This window comes from Ranitomeya variabilis, chromosome 6, assembly GCF_051348905.1.
Source record: "Ranitomeya variabilis isolate aRanVar5 chromosome 6, aRanVar5.hap1, whole genome shotgun sequence".
Classification (NCBI taxonomy): Eukaryota; Metazoa; Chordata; class Amphibia; order Anura; family Dendrobatidae; genus Ranitomeya; species Ranitomeya variabilis.
Genome location: NC_135237.1, coordinates 97,923,922 through 97,947,078, shown reverse-complemented (window position 1 = coordinate 97,947,078; position 23,157 = coordinate 97,923,922). Strand labels below are relative to the sequence as shown.

The window sequence follows — 23,157 nt, the reverse complement described above, 5'->3', positions numbered from 1 at the left end:
AACCCTTACATCATGCCCACACACTAGATAGCTCTGAAGATGATGAGGAGAGATTGAAGGAAGCTCAGAAACAGGTAGACGACGAAGAACGAGGGCAGTGGCAGAAAAAAGGGGCAGAAGATCAGCAAGGATTATGGAAAAAAGGAACTTTGTTGTGTTTACCCAGAGCCTGGTACCCCGCAGTGGCAAGTGACCTCCACCTACCCACGCATGTGTCGGCAAATGGTATGACGCTCAAGGTAAAAGAAAGGTGGTTGGCTCCAGGCTTTGGTAATTTTGCTCGGAACATGTGTGCTGCATGCGCTATATGCCTGGCACACAATCTCGTGAATTAAGGGAACGGTTTAAGTTACGGGGATATAGTAATAGAGTGATAAAAAGAGCATATCATAGGGCAAAACATACCCCTCGTCAGAATTTGCTATATGGGGTCAAAACCAAAACTGGATGTCAGGGTAATGTAGTTAGATTCATTACCTCTTTTAGCTCACAATTTGAGAGAGTGAGGGCTGCATTGGAAAAAGCTTGGCCTATTCTGACTGTTGACCCCATAATTAGTAAATTCCTTCCAACTCGGCCATCTATTACCTTTCGCCGTTCTAGGAATCTCAGAGATTTCTTGACTAAAAGCCATTACGTTGGGTCACGTCCATCCACATTTTTGGATGGCCGTCCTGGTAGGGGTGGTTGTGTCCCCTGTGGTAGATGTGTTGCCTGCCCTAACATTGATCGATGTGCTTCCTTCACGGACTCAAGTGGCAAAAAAAGCTTCAGTATCAAACAACGTATCACATGCACTACAAGGTATGTAGTTTATTATGCATCATGCCCATGTGGCCTGATATACGTTGGTTTGACTACACGCCAGCTGAAGGTCCATGTTAGGGAGCATGTCTTGGGCATACAGGCGGCATCTACACAGGAGGACACCTCCACCCTTAAGACGTTACCTCGTCATTTTAAGATCTTCCATGACTGTGACAGCTCGTTGTTACGGGTGCGTGGTATTGATGCCCTCCATATCAATATCCGGGGGGGTCAATTATCTAAACGTTTGGGTATGATGGAGTCGCGCTGGATATGGACCCTTGGGACAGTCCATCCTCATGGACTGAATGAGAATCTCTCTTTCGTCCCATTTTTGTGATTGCCCCGCTGCTACACACTTGTTTTATGCTGCAGTGTATTGTTGTTTTTATTTGGTTTTAACTGTTCTCTACATATTTTTTATAGTATATTTTGTGCTCCTGGATTGTCATGTGCAATATGACACTATTCTTATCATCTACAATGGACACAGTGCCCCGTCTGATTGTCGTTTTGGACATCGTACTTGCACAGCCAACAACTCGTCTACTGTTGATTGGGGTTGATTTCTACAAGGGAAATGACATATTTAATAAACTCAATATATCTAAGGAAATACTTTTCTGTCCCCCTATTTATGTGCTAGATGAATTATTTCGATCTTTTGGCTGTCATCCATCCTGTATATAATTTTTGGTACTGTCTGCCATAATGATCGATGTTTGTTGCATTTATATATTTATATATTTATTCATTGTTTAGGCTGTGTACCACTGTATTATATTATATTATATATTGATGTAATTATAGAGATAAGTGTTGCCATGACACCAGTATGCACATGTTTATTTGTTGTATTTTGTATGTGTTTCCCATTTGCTTAGTGGTTATCTGTTTCTGTTTTGGTCCGGAGTGTAGGTTTTCTTTGTTTTGCGCAAGCGATGCTTATGTTTTCATCCATTGCGGTTACCTGATGTTGGACCTATATTTATATTGTCCACCTATACCTCGAGACTAGCTTGATCTGGTGGTATTTAGTGTGCGCCGGCGCGGTTGATCCTGGGACTCCGTGTCTTTTGGCCGGTCTGGCGTCCGGTCACGTGGGGCCCTACGTGTGCCAGCGTCAGCTGACCTATAGGCGCTGTGTTGGTCCAGCACTCTAGTCTTCTTGGTGATGGCGCTTTACTTCCGGTTCACTACAAGTACCTGGTACGTGCGTCATCATAGTGACGATATTTTACTTCCGGTTCAGCTTAAATAACACACGCTATATAAACGCTATACACGGTTAACCACGACACGCCCCCTGAGGAAGGTTTCATATCGAAACGCGCGTCGGGGTGAGCGGTGGACGGTGCGGTGGTGGTGTACTTATTACGAGTAAGATTGGGGGTTTGTTCCCTCCCCCTTTGTTATGCTTTTCTACGCCATATATGACGGGGTAATCTACCATGGGAGTGAGGCTTTGTATTTATATCTATATTAGCCTTATTGGCTTTATGATAGTTTTGTGATGTGATCTCCCCCCAGGTGTTATATGTGTTATATATGACTCACCCCCCCGTACCGTCAGCTGTTCCGTGTGGGCATATTGTGTTACTCTGTGTGCATATCTCCCTTATGTCCACCCTTACCTGCCTGTTGACATATGTTGTATTGTTGTAATAAACTATTTTGATACTTTGGATTATAATACTGCTTGGGTGCCTTTTTTGTTTCTATGTTATATATTGCAGTTTATCCTGTGATTTGTCCTACTGCATTGGGGTACTGTTAGGACCTTTTGGGTGTCTGCCCATTGGTCATTCTTTTGTCCCCTGTTTACAGACAATGTCACTGAATCTATATTTTATGCGCTATATGCCTGGCACACAATCCAGGTCAGACCATTAAAACCCCAACCAAGCATCATGTAAGACCACTGTATCCCTTTCAAAGACTCCAGATCGACTACATCCAACTTCCTAGGTACAATGGATACGAATATGTGCTTGTGTGTGTGGACATGTTCTCAGGGTGGCCAGAGGCTTATCCAGTTCGTAAAGCCTCAGCAAAAACTACTGCCATTAAAATAGCACATGAACTGATACCCCGTTACGGCATGCCTGAGGTGATCGAGTCAGATAGGGGTACCCATTTTACTGGGGAAATATTCCAGAATGTTATGAAAATGTTGGGAGTAGAAAACCAGTTTCACACTCCGTATCACCCACAGAGTTCAGGTAAAGTGGAAAGATTAAATGGAACAATAAAATTAAAAATCCAGAAGGCCATGGCAGAAACAGGAAAGCCTTGGACCGAGTGTCTACCACTTGCCCTGTATTCCATCCGAAACGCCCCAAGGGGGAAGGCTAAGCTGTCACCACATGAGATTCTTTTTGGTAGAGCAGCAAATTTGGGTTGTTATTTTCCACAACAACTGATGTTGAATACTGAGACTTTAACTGCTTATGTACAAGAATTACAAAAACGTTTAACTAAAGTGCATTCGCAAGTTTTTGCTTCCCTTCCAGATCCAGAAAATCTCAAAGGAGGCCACAAGTTGGAACCTGGTGATCAAGTCTACGTGAAAAGACACACCAGAAAGACTCTGGAACCGAGGTTTGACGGACCTTTCCAAGTCCTGTTAACAACTCCGACAGCAGTCAAGCTTGAAGGAAAGGCATCATGGATACATGCAAGCCATTGCAAAAAAGCAGTATAAGACTCATGATATTGAGGTTAATAATGTTAACCTCAACGGAGGCATGGGAAAGACTGAATTCTCTAGCCCCTTTGAACAATAGATTCGTACAACATCATAGAAAATTAGTGCATGACTTGTTAAATAATACGCAACCCCTGGCAGATTGTTGGATCTGTACCCATTCACCAGTATCAGCCACAAGTATACCTTTTCTAGCAGTTCCCGTGTCAGCTGAAGAAATATTCGCTTGGCCTAATTGTTCAGACAACCTGGCCAACAACCAACCTGGCAATACTAGACTATGGAATACTACAATCGCCATACCAGTTGTGGGATGGGTAGAATTTCCTTGGTGGCAGGGCAATCTTACAGGAAAAATAGGCAACTCACCACGTCCCTCGGGGAGGCCACATATAGTACAAATGGGAATTCCCAACAAAATTGCTAGTACCATTTTTTATTTATCCTATGTTAACACAGATGTGGGATAAATTAGTTAGAGCCACGGATTATCTAGATGACCAGATTTGGGATATATTGGACATATTAAATACTAGTATAGCTGTACAGAATCAGCTTATAATAGTCACTAACCAACATACCCTGGTATTGGATTACCTAACTGCCTCACAAGGGGGTATGTGTCAAATCATCGGACCCACCTGCTGTCATTATATAGACCCAAATAGTACTATGAGTATGAGATTTAAATTAGAAGACGTACAACGACTCAGGGATCAGTATGACAAAGACAATGACCAAAATAAGGATAGCTGGTGGTCAGATACCTTTTCTTTTCTTAACCCGGCCAATTGGTTCAGAGGGATCAGTGGGTGGGTTACCGGGATTATGCAAAGCCTAATACATACAGTTATGGTTATTGTAATTATATATGTATTATTCAAGGTTGTACTCAAGGGTATCTCGGTATGCACAAATAAATTTTGTGTAATGGATGCGAGAATATAAAGTTTTTTTTGTTTTTTTTTGTAATATCACAAAAAGAATGGCTAAAATGATCGTCTATATGACAAGGTTTTGAATGGAATATGTCAAAGGGGGGATTGTGAAGAGCAGAACAAAAATGGTTACCTCAATGAACCACAAAAAAGAATTTGTGATAAATATTGACCTGTCCATTCAAGGACATTTTAGCTATAGTATGAAATCCTGTTTTTCTTGTCTGTGGAATTGCCTTTGTACTGTTTGTTGTGAAACTGCCGCCCACGAAACTGTTTTTTCTTTCTTTCCTGTTTTGTCTCTTTGTTTAAACATGCAAAACTTGTATAACCACTGAACCTACCGATACAACTATATAAAGAAGGGATAGCACATTGAAGGCAGGCGTGCTTCAGAGACTTCCCAGTGATACACTATACAAGACGTGTCTTGTGTATTATTTCTGGTGATTCCCCACTTCCAAAGGCTTCTCCGACTGAGTGTGATCCTGACAGCTAGAAAGTGACAAAAACACACAATAGTCCATTACCGGGGCAATAAACGTAGATAGTATGGAATTGCTCACCTGGCTGGCTTGTGTCAGGCACAACTCCTGTGCAGATATAGATACCAGCTACTGCTGCTCCATATGCTACATTAAAACCAGCAGTAAATGCAATAGTAAAAAGGGATATGTGGATAAATCTGCTGTGCTGCTGGTCAAGAAGATGTCCAATGGCGATGACGGTGTTGAACAAAGAGTAGTTTTATTAATCTGCACATTACAAATTTGAACAAACTCCTTCATCAAGAAAAAAATCACAATGAAAAAAATCATTGTGGAGCACAGCAGGTTTATCCATATATCCCTTCCCACTATTGTGTATAAGGAATAACACTGTTTCTAGCCATTAAATGACTTGTAGCCTTCGTTTTACACCAGTTGTGCTGTATTATTCAACAGTAATGAGCAGTATAGCTGTGCATCCATCCATGGGATAAGCTAAATCATTGCAGCAGGGTCTGCCTGCATCTTCTGCTTGTTTTTATACTCTGCTTTTCACCCACTCCCTCTTTCTATTTCCATAGTCTTTAATAGCCAGTTATAAATTGTGCTTATGAGCTGGCAATCAGCTCAAATCCGTTTAGGTTAAGACAAGACTATCTTTAGTGGGTCCACGTCATCTGTCCAAAGTGACCACTGCAGTTGCATGGGGAATGCAGTGTCATGCCTTTGAACCATGTCAGTAGCAGTAAGAAGGATATCAGGTAAGGTGTCTACACATAAATTTGTAATGTATATGGATATATGGACATATTGTAAGCGAGCTAGAAGGTTCAAAACAAAGAAAAAAATGGAGTGCACTCACCGGTCCAAAATGCAAACAGTCCTTTAATCAAAACATGTGCAGGTACACTGGGAGAACGTGGAACACTTCTGTTCCACGTTCTCCCAGTGTACCTGCACATGTTTTGATTAAAGGACTGTTTGCATTTTGGACCGGTGAGTGCACTCCATTTTTTTCTTTGTTTTGGATTATCATGGACTGACAGGCGTGCACCCAAGTGTCCAGCAGCAGGCATACAGGCACAACAGCTTGGAATTTCTGTGGTGGTATTAGAAACAGTTAGTAGCAGTGCCATGCATCACTTTTTTCTTTTTATCTATAATATTCGAGCTAGAAGGTTGCTTTAGTGACAGATTGCCAACTGCGCATAGTTAGTCTCACAAACCTCTCCCTGTATAGCCAGCGCTGCTTATGTAAGTAGTACTGGCCAATCCGAGAGCACATGCGTCTCAGACAGACAGTATGTACCGACTATATGCAGACGCACCATGGCCATGCTGGGGGACTAGAATAAGGACACTAGGAATCTTCTGAATAGTATAGCTCCATAGATTGTAAGCTTGCGAGCAGGGCTCTCACTCCTCTTGGTCTCTATTGATTTTTGTGATTATTATTATGTAATGTTTTTATTGTCTGTACAAGTCCCCTCTGAAATGTAAAGTCCTGTGGAATATGTTGGCGCAATAGAAATAAAATTATTACTTATTACTTATTATTATTGAAATTGCCCAGAGACTTCAGTCAAAACTGTAACCAAGACATATAACGTCATCTGCAACCTGTCTCCTCTATAAATCTGTGGCCTAGTTTCCCGATACTTACCTGGACGCAACCTCCGATCCTCACAAGATCTCCTGCTCTACTTCCCTCTTATCTCCTCTTCCCACAATCGCATACAAGATTTGTCCCTTTCATCCCCTCCACTCTGGAATGCTCTACCCCAACATATCACACTCTCACCTACCGAGGAAACCTACAAATACGATACGATACAATACGATACACTTTATTGATCCCCGGGGAAATTACGGTATTACAGCAGCAATACAAACAGCAGTACATAAAATATTTGGACACAAATCTTGCACAGGTATACCAACATTACATAACAAATAAATGTGGGTGGTTGAGGTATATAAATCACTGTTAATTGACATTAGTACACCAGCAATAAGTCATTGTTGTCTAGCACCCTTAGGAAATTATTATACATCCCCATAGCAGTAGGTACAAACGATTTCCTGAATTTCTCCTTCTTGCACCTTAGTAGGATGAGACGGCTGCTGAATGTGCTCTTCTGCTTCAAGAACAGCTCGTATAGTGAGTGTGTATTATTGTTCATTATAGCCCTACACTTCTTCTGAATTGTATCCTCCAATACCTCCTCAAAAGAGTCCAGATGGAGGCCAACAGCCGCACTTGCCTTCCTGATAAGTTTGTTGAGCTTATTAGCGTCAGATACTCGCACACTACTGCCCCAGCATATGATAGCAAAAAAGATGGCGCTTGGCACAACGGACTGGTAGAACATTTCCAACATTTTACTGCACACATTGAACGACCGGAGCTTCCGAAGAAAGTACAGTCTGCTCATTCCCTTCTTGTAAACCTTTTCTGTATGACACCTCCAATCGATTTTACTGTCAAGGTGAACCCCCAAATATTTGTAGCTCTCAACAATCTCAACCTCCTGGCCAGCAATATTGATTGGTAAGTAATCCTCCTTTTTCCTTCTATGACTCACCACCAACTCCTTGGTTTTCTTTACATTTAGTTCTAGACAGTTAGTCCGGCACCGATCCACAAGTCAGAAACCATCCTTCTATATTCCTCCTCCCCCTGGCCCCCACAATGCCCCCTACAATCACTGAGTGATCTGAGAATTTTTGGAGGTGGAACCTGAAGACCTATCTTTTCCGACAACCTACAACCTGCAGTAACCACCAAGCCACCATACTGCTGCACGACCAGCTCTTTTGTCACCTACTGTATCATCACCCAGCTCATGTAGATTGTGAGCCATCATGGGCAGGGTCCTCTCTCCTCCTGTAACAGTCGGTGACTTGTATTGTTCATGATTATTGTACATGTTTTTATTAATAATAATAATAATAATACATTTTAGAGGGGACTTGTACAGACAATAAAAGACATTATAGCATAACAATAATCACATAAACAGATACCAAGAGGAATGAGGGCCCTACTCTCAAGCATATAATCTATGAGGAACTAGGGGAGACACGAGAGGTGGATTGTAACAATTGCTTTCATTGTTCCGACTAGCGATAATGTAAGAAATCGGATGTTCTGACTAAGACTAACTCTGAACTGACAAATCCTAACACTACCACCACGGTATGTATCATTTCTACTACTGAACCTGCCACTAAAACTGACATTCGAACCAAGACTCCTAGTGACTTGACCACATTTGAAAGACGAACCAACGACATTGACAACGCATCAGACGAGAGCACGGGACCAGAGCTTTCCCGATCAAGAAGTGTTCATTACCGACTGATGTCTTGTAACTTATTATGAGAGTAAACCTCGGAAAACCGAAAACTGTATATAGTTCTTTTAACTGTTTGTTCTTCCTTCGCTGCTTAAACCCGTCTAGGGTTAATTCTTAAAGGGATCCCTTTGTTTACCCGGGATCCCTATTGTCTCAAGTTTTTCTATTTTTCTTTTAAAGAACTGCAGAATCATGAACTGCGCATGATCAAAAACTACGTGTACATAGTTTGCACCTTCTTAAAGGTGCTTTCTACTAGTCTTACACAGGAGGCTTTTACAGAGACTGCCTCTTAACAGAAACTGCTGCTGTAAAAATAACTGCTTTGCTTCACAGACCTGAAGAAAAATCCGTTGGTGTGGCAGAATTCCGGGTCAGGATTACACGTCTTGTAGCCCACCCAAGACCAAGGTTCGGGGGTTCGTAACGGGTCCTTCATATTACATCATGTCATGTTGCCTTTAAAAAGACTTGGGAATTAATGATGTGATTATTTGCACTACCTCTGAAAAGACTTAGAGTTTCCTCTTAAAGGGAATGTTTAAAAGTGATAATGTTGCCTTAAGAAGTTAGATAGTAATAATGGTTATACATAGTAATAGTATGTAATTAGAAAGCTAGTGATAAGAAATGTTTGAAAAATGTTTAATGATGTACTTTAAATAAAATGGAGGACAAGAGGAAGTTGAAAGGAAGATATGGTCTAGCCTGTAGTGGAGGTGAAACTTGTTCTGAATTTCGATAAAAGTGAACCCGTAGGGGTTAGTGAGTCCTCTAGAGAGCCATAGATAGATGGTTGATAGACTTTGCACTTAGAGAAAGAAAATGTTGATTTATTGTTGACATAGCACTTAGTAGATAGAATACCTGTATGGGTAATTGGTTCTATAGATAGATAGTAACTGTTTTCAATCTGCCTTTTGCACAATGTAAATATGTTCTTGTTTGTAACGTTCAAGTGTCCTCACCTCCCATAAAGGGAAGCACTGTTAAATTAATTTGTTTACAGCATTCCAAAATTTTGTATGTCTTTTGCTAACATGTATTGTTGTTCTTCTTTTCCCAGTCCCGGAGTACTGGATTTAATGGGGGGGAGTGCAGCGCCCCAGAGTCCTGGTCATTGCAGTAATGTCGCTCTTCCACCAGGGGGAGTGATTTTACGTCTGATGGTACTAAAGGAGTTCACCTTGCCAGGTATCACAAGTCACACACCACACTTCACACTCCTGTCCACCAGGGGGAGCCTTGCTTCTATCTATTAGGGCACTCCTCACACACGGGTAAAACTGGTGGGTTGGATAGGAAGTGAGGGAGAAGCTGCCTGGGTTTGACCCAGAGAGGACCTGTCAGGCAGACAGAGGGAGGAGGAACATCTGAGCTGCAGACAGAGGTTCCCTGTCATGGGTGGGATCCTGACAGAGGCCTAGCACAAGATAGATAGCTACGGAGCTGCGCCTGCCCCACGTGCAGCAGCATCCTAAGAAAGGACATGAAGTGAAGTGTATTTTGGAGAGTGAGAAACGAAGTCACAGCACAAGGAGATAATACCGGGAGGAGTTCTGCCCCAGAAACAACTACGAAAGTTGTGAGGACTATCCCGTGGTGCTCAGCAGGGAGGTATTACAACACACAGGCGCTAGTAGGAAGGCTACTGATTTCCACCTGGTTTAGAGAACTCTGGATTTGCCTTCGGACCAGCCGGACTCTGCCTGCCCTGTGAACGGTACTCTGGACTGTGGACGCTGAAGTCTTCAGTAAAAGGTAAAGAGACTGCAACGTTTGTGTCCTCGTTATTCATTGCACCTTACATCGTCCACCATCACCACCTACACTTCTGGGAAGCCCTGGAGACATACTTCACCTGTGGGAAGGTATACCATCTAGCTGCCATTCCATCACCCCAGCGGACCCCTAAGCAGCGTCGATCACCCTGACCGAGTACCACAGGTGGCGTCACGAACACCGTACAGACTTCACCTTTAATTAGGCGCCCCTCAGAAGGGCCACGGGCCGGGTCGGGCCACCGTGACATCCCCAGAACCTGGAGAGACCCGGTAACGAGTACCCCATTGCCCTACACTGGGGGCGATCCAATTGCTGGTGAGTAATCAGATGTTAAATTGTGACTCTGGACCAAAGGGTCTCTTTAATGTTGCTATACCCACTAGACAAAAAAAAAATGCAGTAGTATAATAGATCTGACGGATTCATAATAAATATAATATACACTATGTATTGCTACAGGATATAGTAGTACAAGAGCTTTGCAGTGCTACAGCTGACAATCTACCCCTAAGCTGAAAAATATTGGATGAAGGACAGAAGTTTTCTGGTTCCTTTCTTAAAGGTAGTATTCACCGTATGGAAATATTTTAATGAAATCAATATGTAGTAGTACAATAGCTACAAGGATTGCTGGGGGAGAAAACTGTTCAGACTGAGCAGATGATTTGGCTTTGGCTCAGGCTCCCCCTTTGTTCCCCTATTAGTCAGTGAGTGCTCTCTCTTTCTATCTCGCATGTGCTGGATGTTTCCTCCTCCCACCAGCAGCTCTGAGCTGCCTCACTAGGATCCTCTTTCCTTGCTAACAATCTCCAGGGAGCCAGTGTGGGAAGCACGTATTTCCTCCTCCTACAAAGCTCAAAACTTCTCTGCTGCACAAGAGTTGCTGCATCTTGGATGTGTACAAGTCAGAATGAAGAAGAGGTTAAGTTATGGCATGGACACCTGGATCCTTCACTAAACTTTTAAGAGCAAGCTGTGCAAACTTGGGATGACTTCTAGACCAACTGTAAAACTTCACGTTTCCATGGATCCATGAGTGACTGCTAACGAGCTGCAGATCTTCTCTACTGCACAGCCACATCTGGTCGCTCCATAAGAGGGTGGACATCAGCGCTTGGATCTCTGAGCTCAGAAGAGGAATTCTGCATTGCACAGTGAGTGTTGATGCTACAAATGACTATATGCATCCACATTCATTTTTGATTTGCTGCATTTGAACTTGAAGCGAGCAGTAATGTAAGAGTTAACAAGGTGCTAAGAAACTGGAGCTCCTGTACGATCCTTCAGCCAAAAGTCTCTAGTTTTGGAAGGGGATTTATAAGCCTGAACACTGGGAGGAGATGCTTAGTACAGGGTTCACCTATACCAAGACCCAGGTGAGATGGAGAAGGCTATATTTTTGGTGCTGTTGATATTGGTGACTCCCACTGTTGGCTGGAGTGTGGAGAAGTGTCCAGAACCATGTGATTGTCAACATTCACAACATATACTGTGCTCCAACAGGGGGCTATATTCAGTTCCGAAATCCAGCCACTTTGTAAGCCCAGCAGCAACTAAAACCTACAGCTTAGGAGGAAACTTTATTACCAACCTAAGTGCCATAGACTTTTTGAATTATTACAATTTACAAAGACTTGATCTGCAGTATAATCAGATACAGTTCATTCATCAGAAGGCATTTGAGCAACTCACTCACCTGGAAGAACTGTACCTGGGCAATAACTGGCTTTCTACTCTTACTACTAATGCTTTGTTGCCACTTAAGAAACTTAAGGTCCTTAACGTGAATCGCAACCAACTTCACAATATCAGTCAATCCAGTCTTGCTAACTTAGTGTCACTTATTAAGTTGAGGCTGGACAGTAATAATATCCAGATACTTCATGGATCTCCTTTCTTGGGTCTCTCGAATCTGCTTTACTTGCATCTGGAAAACAACAAAATTACCAATATCAGTAAAAATGCCTTTGTAGGTCTTGTCAAATTGCGTTTGTTGAGCCTGTCAGGAAACCCCTTGAATTCCTTGAGATTTCCTATATTTTTGCCTTTGTGCTCTTTAAACACACTAACCATGGCTGGAAATAATCTACAACAACTGGGACCAGGTGTTTTCAATGGACTACAAAGGCTTTCCAAGCTCATTCTCAGCTCAAACAGGATTTCTACACTCCATAGTAAGGCTTTTCAAGGGCTAGTGATGTTGCAAGAGCTACAACTGGATGGCAACTCACTGGCCAAGCTCCCCGAAGGCCTCCTGGCATCACTGCACAGTTTGGAAATTCTGAACCTGAGCTGCAATGCCTTGTCAAAATTGCAACCCGGAACCTTTAATGGACTAAACCGTCTAAGGGTACTAGATTTGCAGCACAATATGTTGAACTTCCTCCCTAAGGATATTTTTTCTAGTAATTTAGCTCTTTATCGGTTACAGCTGGATGGAAATCAATGGAACTGTAACTGCCATCTATTGGGGTTTAAGCACTGGATTCTGGGGACCCTGCATTCACGCAGCCGCATGCTAACTGTGTTTGTACAGTGCAGGGAGCCTCTGGAAGTTGCAGGGAAATATTTGGACTACCTTGATGATGCCTATTTACAGGCAGTAGGAGGCTGCACACTTAGCACCATATCTCCAGAACTGGCTACTACCATGCAAGATGACCATTCTATAAACCAGAGGATGAGTGATGCTAGTATTGAGCCTATAGACCAGACAACGAAAACTGCTCCTCTTCTTCATTTATTAGCTCCTAAATCAACACTTGCATCAAGAGGACCTACTTTGCTTCTAACCCCAGCATCAGTGCAAATGGTGCCAAGCACAAAGAGGCCTGTGAATAAGAAAAGGTTAGGTGGCTCTGGACGTCAAAAGGGACTACAAACTGATAAAAAACGAAATATAAAGACTTCAATTGGATCCAGCAATCCTAATGGAATTAAACAGAATGGAGATGCTGAAAAGCAAAATGCAGATACATTGCAGACTGCAACTGAGCCATTAACACTGTTACATCTCAAGCAAGTGGGGGCTCAAGTCCCAACTTCGTACAAGTTGTCACAAAGTACCTCTACAGCTCAGACCAAACACCCACATGAGACCACAAAGCCTTCTGAATCTGAGAACTCTGAGGTGGCTGGTACCTTGGAGTCACCTATTGAAATGTCACACGATGGCATTTTGGGTCCTGAGTTTAGACAGGCCATGCCCGCAGCAGAGACCTTGCATCAAAACCAGCTTGACTCTTTGCGTACATCATTGGGTTCTGTTCATGATGGCCACAGGGAAACATTACAACAAGTTGCCCCCTTGGGCCTCTCTGATCCATGTGAATTTAACAAACTGCATCTACTTAATCTCTCGGTGGAATCTGTAGGAAGTAACACAGCACGTGTACGCTGGCAGACTTCAGTCTCTCATAGCCATGGGCATGTCTTATTCAGGGTGCTGTATGAACGTTTTGGCCAGAGTGGCCGCTTTCAGCGATTTGTGTATCCTCGCGGCCATGCAGAATCTTTAACTTTGCTAGAGCTCACAGGAGATACTCCATATTTGGTGTGTGTGGAGAGTATCATTAATGGTCGAGCCTGTCCTGTGGCTCCTAGGGAACATTGTGTGGGACTTGTGACCTCACCTTCTGAAGATGAGCACCCTGTAATTAATTACCAAATGTTAGCCTTGGGCCTACTAGCCCTGAATGCTTTGCTGCTTTTGCTAGGGTTGGTGATTTGGGGTTCCAGGAGAGCACGCAAGAAATGGTGTCGTAGACGAGCCCCAGTCCATGTACGTCAAATGTACTCTACACGTCGGCCATACAGGTCTGTGGGTACTGGAGTTTCCACTGATTTCTCAGGTTTTCAGTCACATCGACCCCGCACTGCAGTGTGTGCTCTGGGAGAAGCAGACCTTATTGAGTTTCCTGGCTGTGACCGTTTCCGAGAGGGAGGAAATCTACACAGAGATGATCTCCTGCAGAGGTTCCCAGACTGATGAACAGCCATGACTAAATGACAAACACATATGGTTTGTGAATCAATTGCCATTGGGCCAATCAGCAGGAATTAACCCCTATTTATGGTTAGATGTAGTAAGCCTCTATAGCTACATGAAAACCACAATATACTAATAGGTATATAGGTATATGTTTACAGTACCAAGAGGGCAGTGTCAAATTTAATGAAAGGGAGCACATGACAACATAAGCTTACCCACCCGAAACCATGAATGGCAAATATACCGTATCTATGCTGGTGTTAGTTTGTGTTGTGTTTGCTTATCTTACACCTCTGAAAATCATGTGATTTTTCTTTAAAGTTTGAAATATATGTATAATATGTAGAATACTCACAATGTGTTTTTTTTCCTGGTATAGGTTGACATGTGACCACCAGTATTATTATTAACATTAGGCTGGAATCACACCTGCAGTTTTTCATGCAGATTGCATGTCCTCTAAGATTGAGCTGGTAAATGTTACAGTATTGTTTCTACATATAAGCACCTGGTGGCATCTGTCCCCCATACCAGAAAATGAAGACTGGAAGTACATTTCCATGTTACTGGTGTACTGTATGTTTTCATTCTGTATTAAACTGAAGCTATCATCGGAAAATAACCTTTTGTTTTAATCAGGATTATACCTTAAATATATATTTTTATATATTATGGTTGTTTTTTCTATATCATAATCTGCATTAAAATAAGAGTTAGAAACCTTGTAGTTTTCGTACCGGCCACTGGGGCTTTTCTAGACTCTAACTTCCTGTTTTAGGAAACAACACATGTACATAACCACAGTGAATAGAAACAACACATGTACATAATGACAATGAAGAGTTTCAGATCCTATATTTTGTATTGAAGCATCTAATGAGTGTGTGCAAAGGTCATTGTGAATGGAAGGAGTGCAAGGATGTGTCATTGTAATCCTGCCTCTGATGAAAAAGAGCCTTGCTGAAAACTCTTCATGAAATTATAGGAAGTATGAGTCTAAAATAGCCGCAGTGGCCAGTGTTAAAACTGTAATATGTCTTACTTTTTTTTTTTTTAATGAAGATTGTAATGAAAAAACAAACCTGAGTTTTCATTTTAAAAATGCTAACCTGAAAAATGAAAATGTGATTTAAACAATAGGTCATTTTCTTATGGTTGCATACCTTTAACGGAAAATTCTGCATGTTACTAATCTATTCTCTAGGCAAGAGTTATGTCATAGTGACGTGGTAATATATATATGTTGCACAAGGGAATATTTTGTACATAAGAAGTATCTGCTCTGAGGTCAATTATTGAATTAATTGGAATTATGGTGCTCGCAATTGTAGGATTTGGCCATACATGCAGAAGTGCTCACTCCTGTAACACCTATAATATACTCTTAAATGTTGCTGCTGAAAGTTGCTGCAGATTTGGGTCTTGAGGGAGGAGGTGTAACTCAGGCCTGTCTATGTGAATACAGTGGGTACGGAAAATATTCAGACCCCCTTAAATTTTTCACTCTTTGTTTCATTGCAGCCATTTGGTAAATTAAAAAAAGTTCATTTTTTTTCTCATTAATGTACACTCTGCACCCCATTTTGACTGAACCCCCCCCAGAAATGTAGAAATTTCACCACCAGCAGTTTGTACCTGCTCCCTTTCACCACCAACACTTTGTACCCACTCCCTTTCACCACCAACACTTTGTACCCACTCCCTTTCACCACCCACACTTTGTACCCACTCCCTTTCCCCACCAGCAGTTTGTACCCACCCCCTTTCACCACCCACACTTTGTACCCACTCCCTTTCACCACCAACACTTTGTACCCACCCCCTTTCACCACCCACACTTTGTACCCACTCCCTTTCACCACCAGCAGTTTGTACCCACCCCCTTTCACCACCCACACTTTGCACCCGGTCCCTTTCACAACCAGCAGTTTGTACACGCTCCTTTTCACCACCAGCAGTTTGTACCCTCCCCCATACTATCAGTATTTGGTCAGTATTTTACCTCAGTATTTGTAAACCAAAACCAGGAGTGGAACAATCAGAGGAAAAGTATAATAGAAACTTATGCATCACTTCTGTATTTATCACCCACTCCTGGTTTTGGCTACAAATACTGATGTAAAATACTGACCAAATACTGCTAGCGTGACGGCAGCCAGAAAAAAAAAATAGTAAGTAGACATCAAAATTTTAATTGGTCAACTTGTACAACGTTATCTTACTTTTCCGGGAGAACCATCTGTGACAACACATCAAGATGGCGCATTGTGGGTTGAGATAACATTTGCTACATCTGTAACTGAAGCAAAGAGAAAAGCCCTAGTCCTTGTAATGTGTCCTTAGAAACATTACAAAGAATGTGGCGACAAACTGAACAGTTATATATGCGAAATATTAAAAATAAGAGCAACATAAGCCATAAAGGTAACGGTTTATGCCAAAGCTGGTGCCAGTTTACAATACCTAAAAGTGTGCCTTATGGGTATGTAATATTTGCCTTTCCCCTCGTTTGAAGAAGGGCAGAACAAATCCTGAGCCTAAGTACCCTTTCTTTTTTGAGAATAGTACGTGTTGTGGAAGTTTTCTCCTGGTTTACAATGCCCATGGAAAATGGTAGCGTGAATGTACCATTTAAAGTTCACCTTTACCAGTCCAATGCCTGCTCCTTTCACTGGTGTTTACTGGAATAGGTTTATGCCCATCATCTGATAGTTTGCAAATAATGGCCATGAATGGGTATTTTGTATCTCGTAATAAATCTATATTCTATTTTTTTCCTAGTGAGCAGCTGCAGAGATGTCTATGAGAGATATCTGGTTTGCATGTAAAACCCAGTCTCCAATGGTACAATGTGAGAGGAAGAACATGTTTGGATTGTTGCCCATAGAATTTAATCAATGGGTCACACAGAAGCAGAAAAATATTGCTTCTTCCAGAAACTGCCATACCTGTCCATGCTTGGAGGCTGGTAGTGCAGCTCTGCTCCATTCAGATAATTGGGACTGAACTGCAATACCACAAACAACCAGTGGGCAGGTGGGGTGCTGTTTTTGAAAAAAAAAAAAATCAAAAAGCCATGTTTTTATACTCCTGTAAAACCCCTGTAAATTTTAGTTCTTCCACCCCTGCTTAGAACATTGACTTTTGTAATAATCTGGTTGCTATGGGCTGGGCCATTGCAATGTTTTTAGTGTTGTACTTACATGTATCTCTTTTGATACTGGAAAAATATGACTGTTCCCGGTATTCTTACATTTATATGCAGGCGTGCCTATTAATTTAATTAATCTGGGGGTTTACACCCTCAAGTGTTTACATGGTTCCCAGCACTCTGGTTCCATCAGGGGTCTGTGAGCCAATGCATACGTCACCAGATTCTTTCATAATGCAATCACAGGGACGGCTTCGCTGCCAGTTGTATTGTGTTTATTGCTCTGCATGTGTTTTTCTCTGCAAATATTGGTTCTTCTTAGTCCCATCTGCCAGGCACAGAGCTCAATATGTTTACAAATGTATGGAAACTGCAATCCTTCATCTCCCTTGTAACATATGCATTGTGTACTGTTACTTTAACCGAGTGTCCTAAATTATTTGTGGCCACCCCGTCCAACCATGTACACTATTGCTTTAAATGTTCATCTTGCACTAAATATGTCTGTTTGGTTGCATTCAATTTTCCAATCGTACGCCATTAATTACTTATTAAGATGAAGTTATCACATTTAGTTTCACAGCATGCACTGACTGATTAGCATTTTACAATATAAATACTTTTATGGCCAAAAAAGACAAAAGTATTCTACAAGTGATACCTTTATTGGCTAAACAGAAAAATCTCATGTGTGAACCTGATGAAGGGGCCTCTGTGTCTCGAAAGCTTGTAAATACTTTTATTGACTAATCAGAGATGATATCACACCTAGAATACCTGCAAAATGTTTTTGTCTTTTGGGCTTAAAAATATTTAAGGTACCACAATATAATTTTTTTAAAGTACATCATTACCATAGCTTCAAAAACTGCTTCTCTTCTTTTTGATGGGTAACGTGTTTTGCTAATTTTCCTAATTAGTGTATGGAGGAGAGAGGACCAGGCCAACTCCTGGTGATGGTTTATGTCACCATTCCCAGTAGTAGGACAGTGTGGTACCTATTGATCCTTCTGCCAATCTCTTACACCTTTCCCTTTCCTTACTTGACAATGTGGAAAATCAGGTAGAGATGGTGATTTGCAGGCTCGGACTGGCACACAGGGGAACTGGTAAATCCCTCGGTGGGCCCTTATAGTGGTTCCCTCATCCTCCTAGATGAGCAGTACTTGGCACAGTTCACTTGATTCACTATGTACAGTCAAGGACATAATTTCATCATTCATTTAACAAACTACTCTGTTTATTATTATATATTTGTGAATGAGGGTTATGTAATATTTGCATGTAGCTGAACAGTTGTCCTCCGCAGTCAATATTACTCGTGGGTCCTTGGCATTCTAGTCCAACTGATGCCTTGTGTAGGTTAATGCAACTTTGGATGATAATTCAACCTGATTTGGGCTTGCCTTGGCCACCTTGGATGCCTCCATTATACACCCATCTGGTTAGATCCTAATACTGATTCTGTATTCCACTGTTCATAAAGTGTATGTGGTGTGAAACAGGAACCTGGACTTGCACTGCTTGCAGTAAAGGTGAGCGCCAGGCTTCTGTCCTCTCAGTGCACCTGAGGTTTTTAACCTTAGGCCTTCTACTATTGGAGGTACTCCATCTTAGGGCCCTTTCTCACTGTGTTTTTCCCTTGCTCAGTGAGCCCATCATGGCTTAGGTTTGTACCCTCCCAGAAAACAATATTTGGGCGTATACGCCTACTAGAGGTGGACACTTAGATGTAGTAGACTGCGTCTGAGTCTCCCACCAGTAGGTGTATACGCCCGAAAAGGATGCACGAGAGCACTTGTTGACTCCATTGGCTCCATTGTGGTCAAAGGCCCTTTCAGCGCATACACTGGAATCCTGTTTTGCGGGGGATTCGGATGTAAGCACCTATCGGACCACTGAATGCGACGAAGAACATAATGTGGAAGCACCTTTGGACATTTCTTAAGGAAAAAAATTTGATTGATGGGAGGCAAACTTCCGGGACCCTGTTTGACCCAGAGAAGAAGAGTGATTAGTCCTTTGTTCCTGGGTGGGGAGTTCATTGTGTATATGCAGACGGTCACTATTATATATAGGTAATAATGGGAGATGGAAGCAGCCCAGTCACATTCATGCTGAATTGCTAACATATGGTCATACAGTATTAGCATATGGTGAGCTATTTCTCAGCCCGCCGATTGAAGGGACATTTACTTGGATGTAAAAAATAGTCTGACATTTCAGCTCCCTCTGTACAGTTGATTTTTATATTTTAGCTAACAAGTGATCAGTGATGTCACATTTGCTGTAGTGAATCTAACGTGATCTCAATACTTATTTCCAGTTATACACTCAATAAATATAATATTCTGTTTGTCAAATGATATGACAGCACAATACACTAAATGACCACAATTTTGTAAGATATTCAGTATTCAGTGGTTTCCAGGAGATCTCACACTACTTATTGTATAGTCAGAACACATCACTATTAAAAGTAATAGCAAACTGTGAAATCCCATAGTGACCGATCATATTTTGTGGACTTTATTCTTCTGATTAATGGATTAGTAATAATATTATTTGGAATATATTTCTGTTTTGTAGATAGTTGTTTTATACATTGAATCGTTTTATAATGGAAGATTGCCTGAGATTACAATGGCCTCAGAGAATATGCAATTTCTTAAGGATGCGTGTGTGGCATTATAACTAAATTTATTCTGTATAATGTCGTATGTTGCTTTCTATGTTTCTTTGAAGGCAGATATAGCAATAAAATGTAATAAAAATGTAAAAAACCCTGTGAAGTTCAAAAGAAAAAATCGCAGTACTGAAATGAACACATTGAATAAAGACGAATAATACCGCCATATATTGCATTGTTCTTGGCAAATTCCATTTTCAGCAGGCTTTACCACTGATAAATGGTATATGGGGTAGAAGTAGGATTTTGGGGGACAGTAGATCAGCCAAGTTTAGATTTTACTGGCCACACCAATTGTGTCAATATGTGTCTGCTTCGTGCTCATTTCATATCAGTAAGTCATACAAGCGTGCACATATTAGACCTCGTTTATTTAATTTTAACATCCACTGTGCAACCAAGGAAGAATTAGGAACTTGTTACTTTATCCACATCAGGTATTTAATTTTTTCCTCTTTGTACGATGATAAAAAAGGTGTAAGTTGTACCTATGTTTTATTGGAAAGAACAGTGCATGCTACATCGTATTTGGCACCCTAATATATTCTGTTTTTTACGTGCACATTGTATAATACTGAATATGACAGTTTTTTAAAAAGCACGCGCACTCATATGTGAAAAGCTTTTAAGATTATGTTCACATCTGGCTTTGTTGGAGCCTCCATTGTAGATCACGCTGTATGATGTTTGCTGCAAATTGGTGCTTTTACTTTCTATGCTTTAATTCACGTCTTTTTAACCTGCCTCCATGTTTGTACCTAATATCTGTGCCTTAGGGTATGTGTCCACGTTCAGGATTGCATCAGGATTTGGTCAGGATTTTTCATCAGTATTTGTAAGCCAAAACCAGGAGTGGAACAATTAGAGGAAAAGTATAATAGAAACATATGCATCACTTCTGTATTTATCACCCACTCCTGGTTTTGGCTTACAAATACTGATGAAAAATCCTGACCAAATCCTGATGCAATCCTGAACGTGGACACATACCGTTAGTGGAAGAGATTCCTTATTGATGCTAAAGAATAATACCATAGAGAGAACCACTAGGAATGATGTGTATGGAATTATGTGTCAACATATCACTGGATATTCTTCCAATGGGAGATGCTAAGATGTTATTTCTAATGCAACTGTTGTAATATTTTATAAGATGGTGCTTGACTATTACAATTACGGTAGTTTGTACTTCATGAAATTAAAAACACTTTTTTTAAAAATAAAAATTGTGTTCCTGATTTTTTTGGGGGGTAGAGAACCCAAATGAGTTATTATAGGGGTTCTATACCATTTTTAAATACTACCGTACTTATTTTCCATGCCGCAATTCATATTCTGATTCTACCTTTTAACCTTTGTATGATATACAGTATATAATATAAATCTTTACAGGAGCTCCTTTGTGTGATTAGATTTATGGGGGGTAGTTTGAGGCATCAAGCGCATGTCACTTTTTGTTGTGGGTTTTTCATAAAATCTCATCAGTATTGAATGTATGTTACACGCACTGAATTTTCCACTTGCAAAATCTGCATCGTAACTGGCCTGTCTGCACATATCCTTGTACGTGAGTATTTTATGGATATGTTCCCACTTGACCTTTCAGCCATGTCATTTTCTTCCAAAAAAAGGGGCTGTGATGTTTACGCACATTTCACAACGCAGTGACATCTGCAGCATAAATGGACATGTAGGGTATTTCACATCTGCACCAAAGGTCAGTCTATGCCTTGCATTTTCTGTACAGCGTGTGCATGAGAATTTGTAAAAACTCATTCACAAAGCTGCTATTGCTATATACAGTGGATTTTCCCACCCCTTGGAAGCTTAAAGCACCACTCCAGCGCTTTTTCTATTTTAATTTAGCGCTGGAGTGGTGCAGCTAATGAAAGTTCCCTGCCCCCCAGTATTATACTTACCAGCTGTTGTTGTCTTCTGTTCTCGGCACTGCCCTGGTCGGTCTTCTGCTTTTTGTGACCTGCCGGTTCGCTCCAGTGTTTGCTGAGTGATCCAAAAGTCACATCTCAAAGTAAGTCTATGAGAACCAGAACAAGGCTCTTGTAGACTTGCATTGAGAGCTTGTGACCGTTACCTCTGACTTCCGGTCAGTCACAAGTTGTGATAACAAGATGGTGGCATGGGACCAGAGCAGCGCTGGCAAGAGCTGAAGACAGCAGATGGTAAGTATAATACTAGAGGCAGGGAACTTAGATTAGTTGCACCACTCCAGTGCTGAAACAAGAAGCAATATGCTGGAGTGGTGCTTTAAAAAAGGCCTCCCATGAACTTTTTTCCCCTAAACGTGTATATGTGTTGTGGATTATTATTATTATTATTATTTATTGTCATAGCGCCATTTATTCCATGGCGCTTTACAAGTGAGGAGGGGTATACATAATAAAAACAAGTACAATAATCTTGAACAATACAAGTCATAATAGGTACAGTAGGAGAGAGGACCCTGCCCGCGAAGGCTCACAATCTACAAGGGATGGGTGAGGATACAGTAGCTGAGGGTAGAGGGTAGAGATGTAGTGTGACTGTGTTAATATACTCATCTCCCGCCATAATCTCCGGGATCTAGCACCATTCTGCTCCTTTTCTCAGTGATGTCACTGTTCCTCAGGCTCTCAATATTATGGGCATAATACCACTGGGCACTAGGCATAATACCAGGGCAGCCATACTGCAAGTGCAGCTGGTTAAACCACAAAGGGGCTTGTGGAGAAGGGGAACAAGCCAGGAAGCTGAAATGGGACAATATTTATGTTGGTTTCTCAGCATACTGGCTCATTGCAAGCACAGTACGTGACCCATGTAGTTTCTTTTTGCATATTGCTGTGTTCTCATCTTCCCAGATAGATTCTCACTGGAAACAGGACACTAGATCATGTTCACCTTCTGGCATCTGTGCGCTGTGGATTTTATATATTACATTTTCTGATCTTTCAAATATATTGCCCTTTCCAAGAATCAATCTTAGGACTTGTATCGAGGGCAGAAACTCTAGCAGTGAGCCACAGGCTATGCTTTATGCTTGAGAAAATGTTCTCTACAGTATCTAGAGACCTTAATAGTATTCTTTTTTTTACAAGTATAATATACTGGAATATCTAGATACATCTACATAATGCAGTACATATGGTAAAAGAAAAGATTTTTTTTTCATGAAAGCTAGTAAAAATTAATGAAGCAAAAATAATTACAATAAACAAATTCTGTTAATACGCTTTAATACGCAT

The 23,157-nt window shown here is 41.3% G+C and overlaps 1 protein-coding gene across 1 annotated transcript; it reads left to right on the top strand.

Moving 5' to 3' along the window:
• The first annotated feature begins 10,896 nt into the window (after nt 1-10,896).
• TRIL (TLR4 interactor with leucine rich repeats) lies at nt 10,897-21,129 on the top strand. Its single transcript, XM_077268820.1, has one exon. It carries the CDS (start codon nt 11,466-11,468, stop codon nt 14,070-14,072), a length of 2,607 nt encoding a protein of 868 aa, XP_077124935.1. The 5' UTR covers nt 10,897-11,465; the 3' UTR covers nt 14,073-21,129.
• The last annotated feature ends 2,028 nt before the right edge of the window (nt 21,130-23,157 follow it).

What these genes read in the sequence shown, in the direction of transcription:
- TRIL (XM_077268820.1), top strand. Translation starts at nt 11,466, where the DNA reads ATGGAGAAGGCTATATTTTTGGTGCTGTTGATATTGGTGACTCCCACT.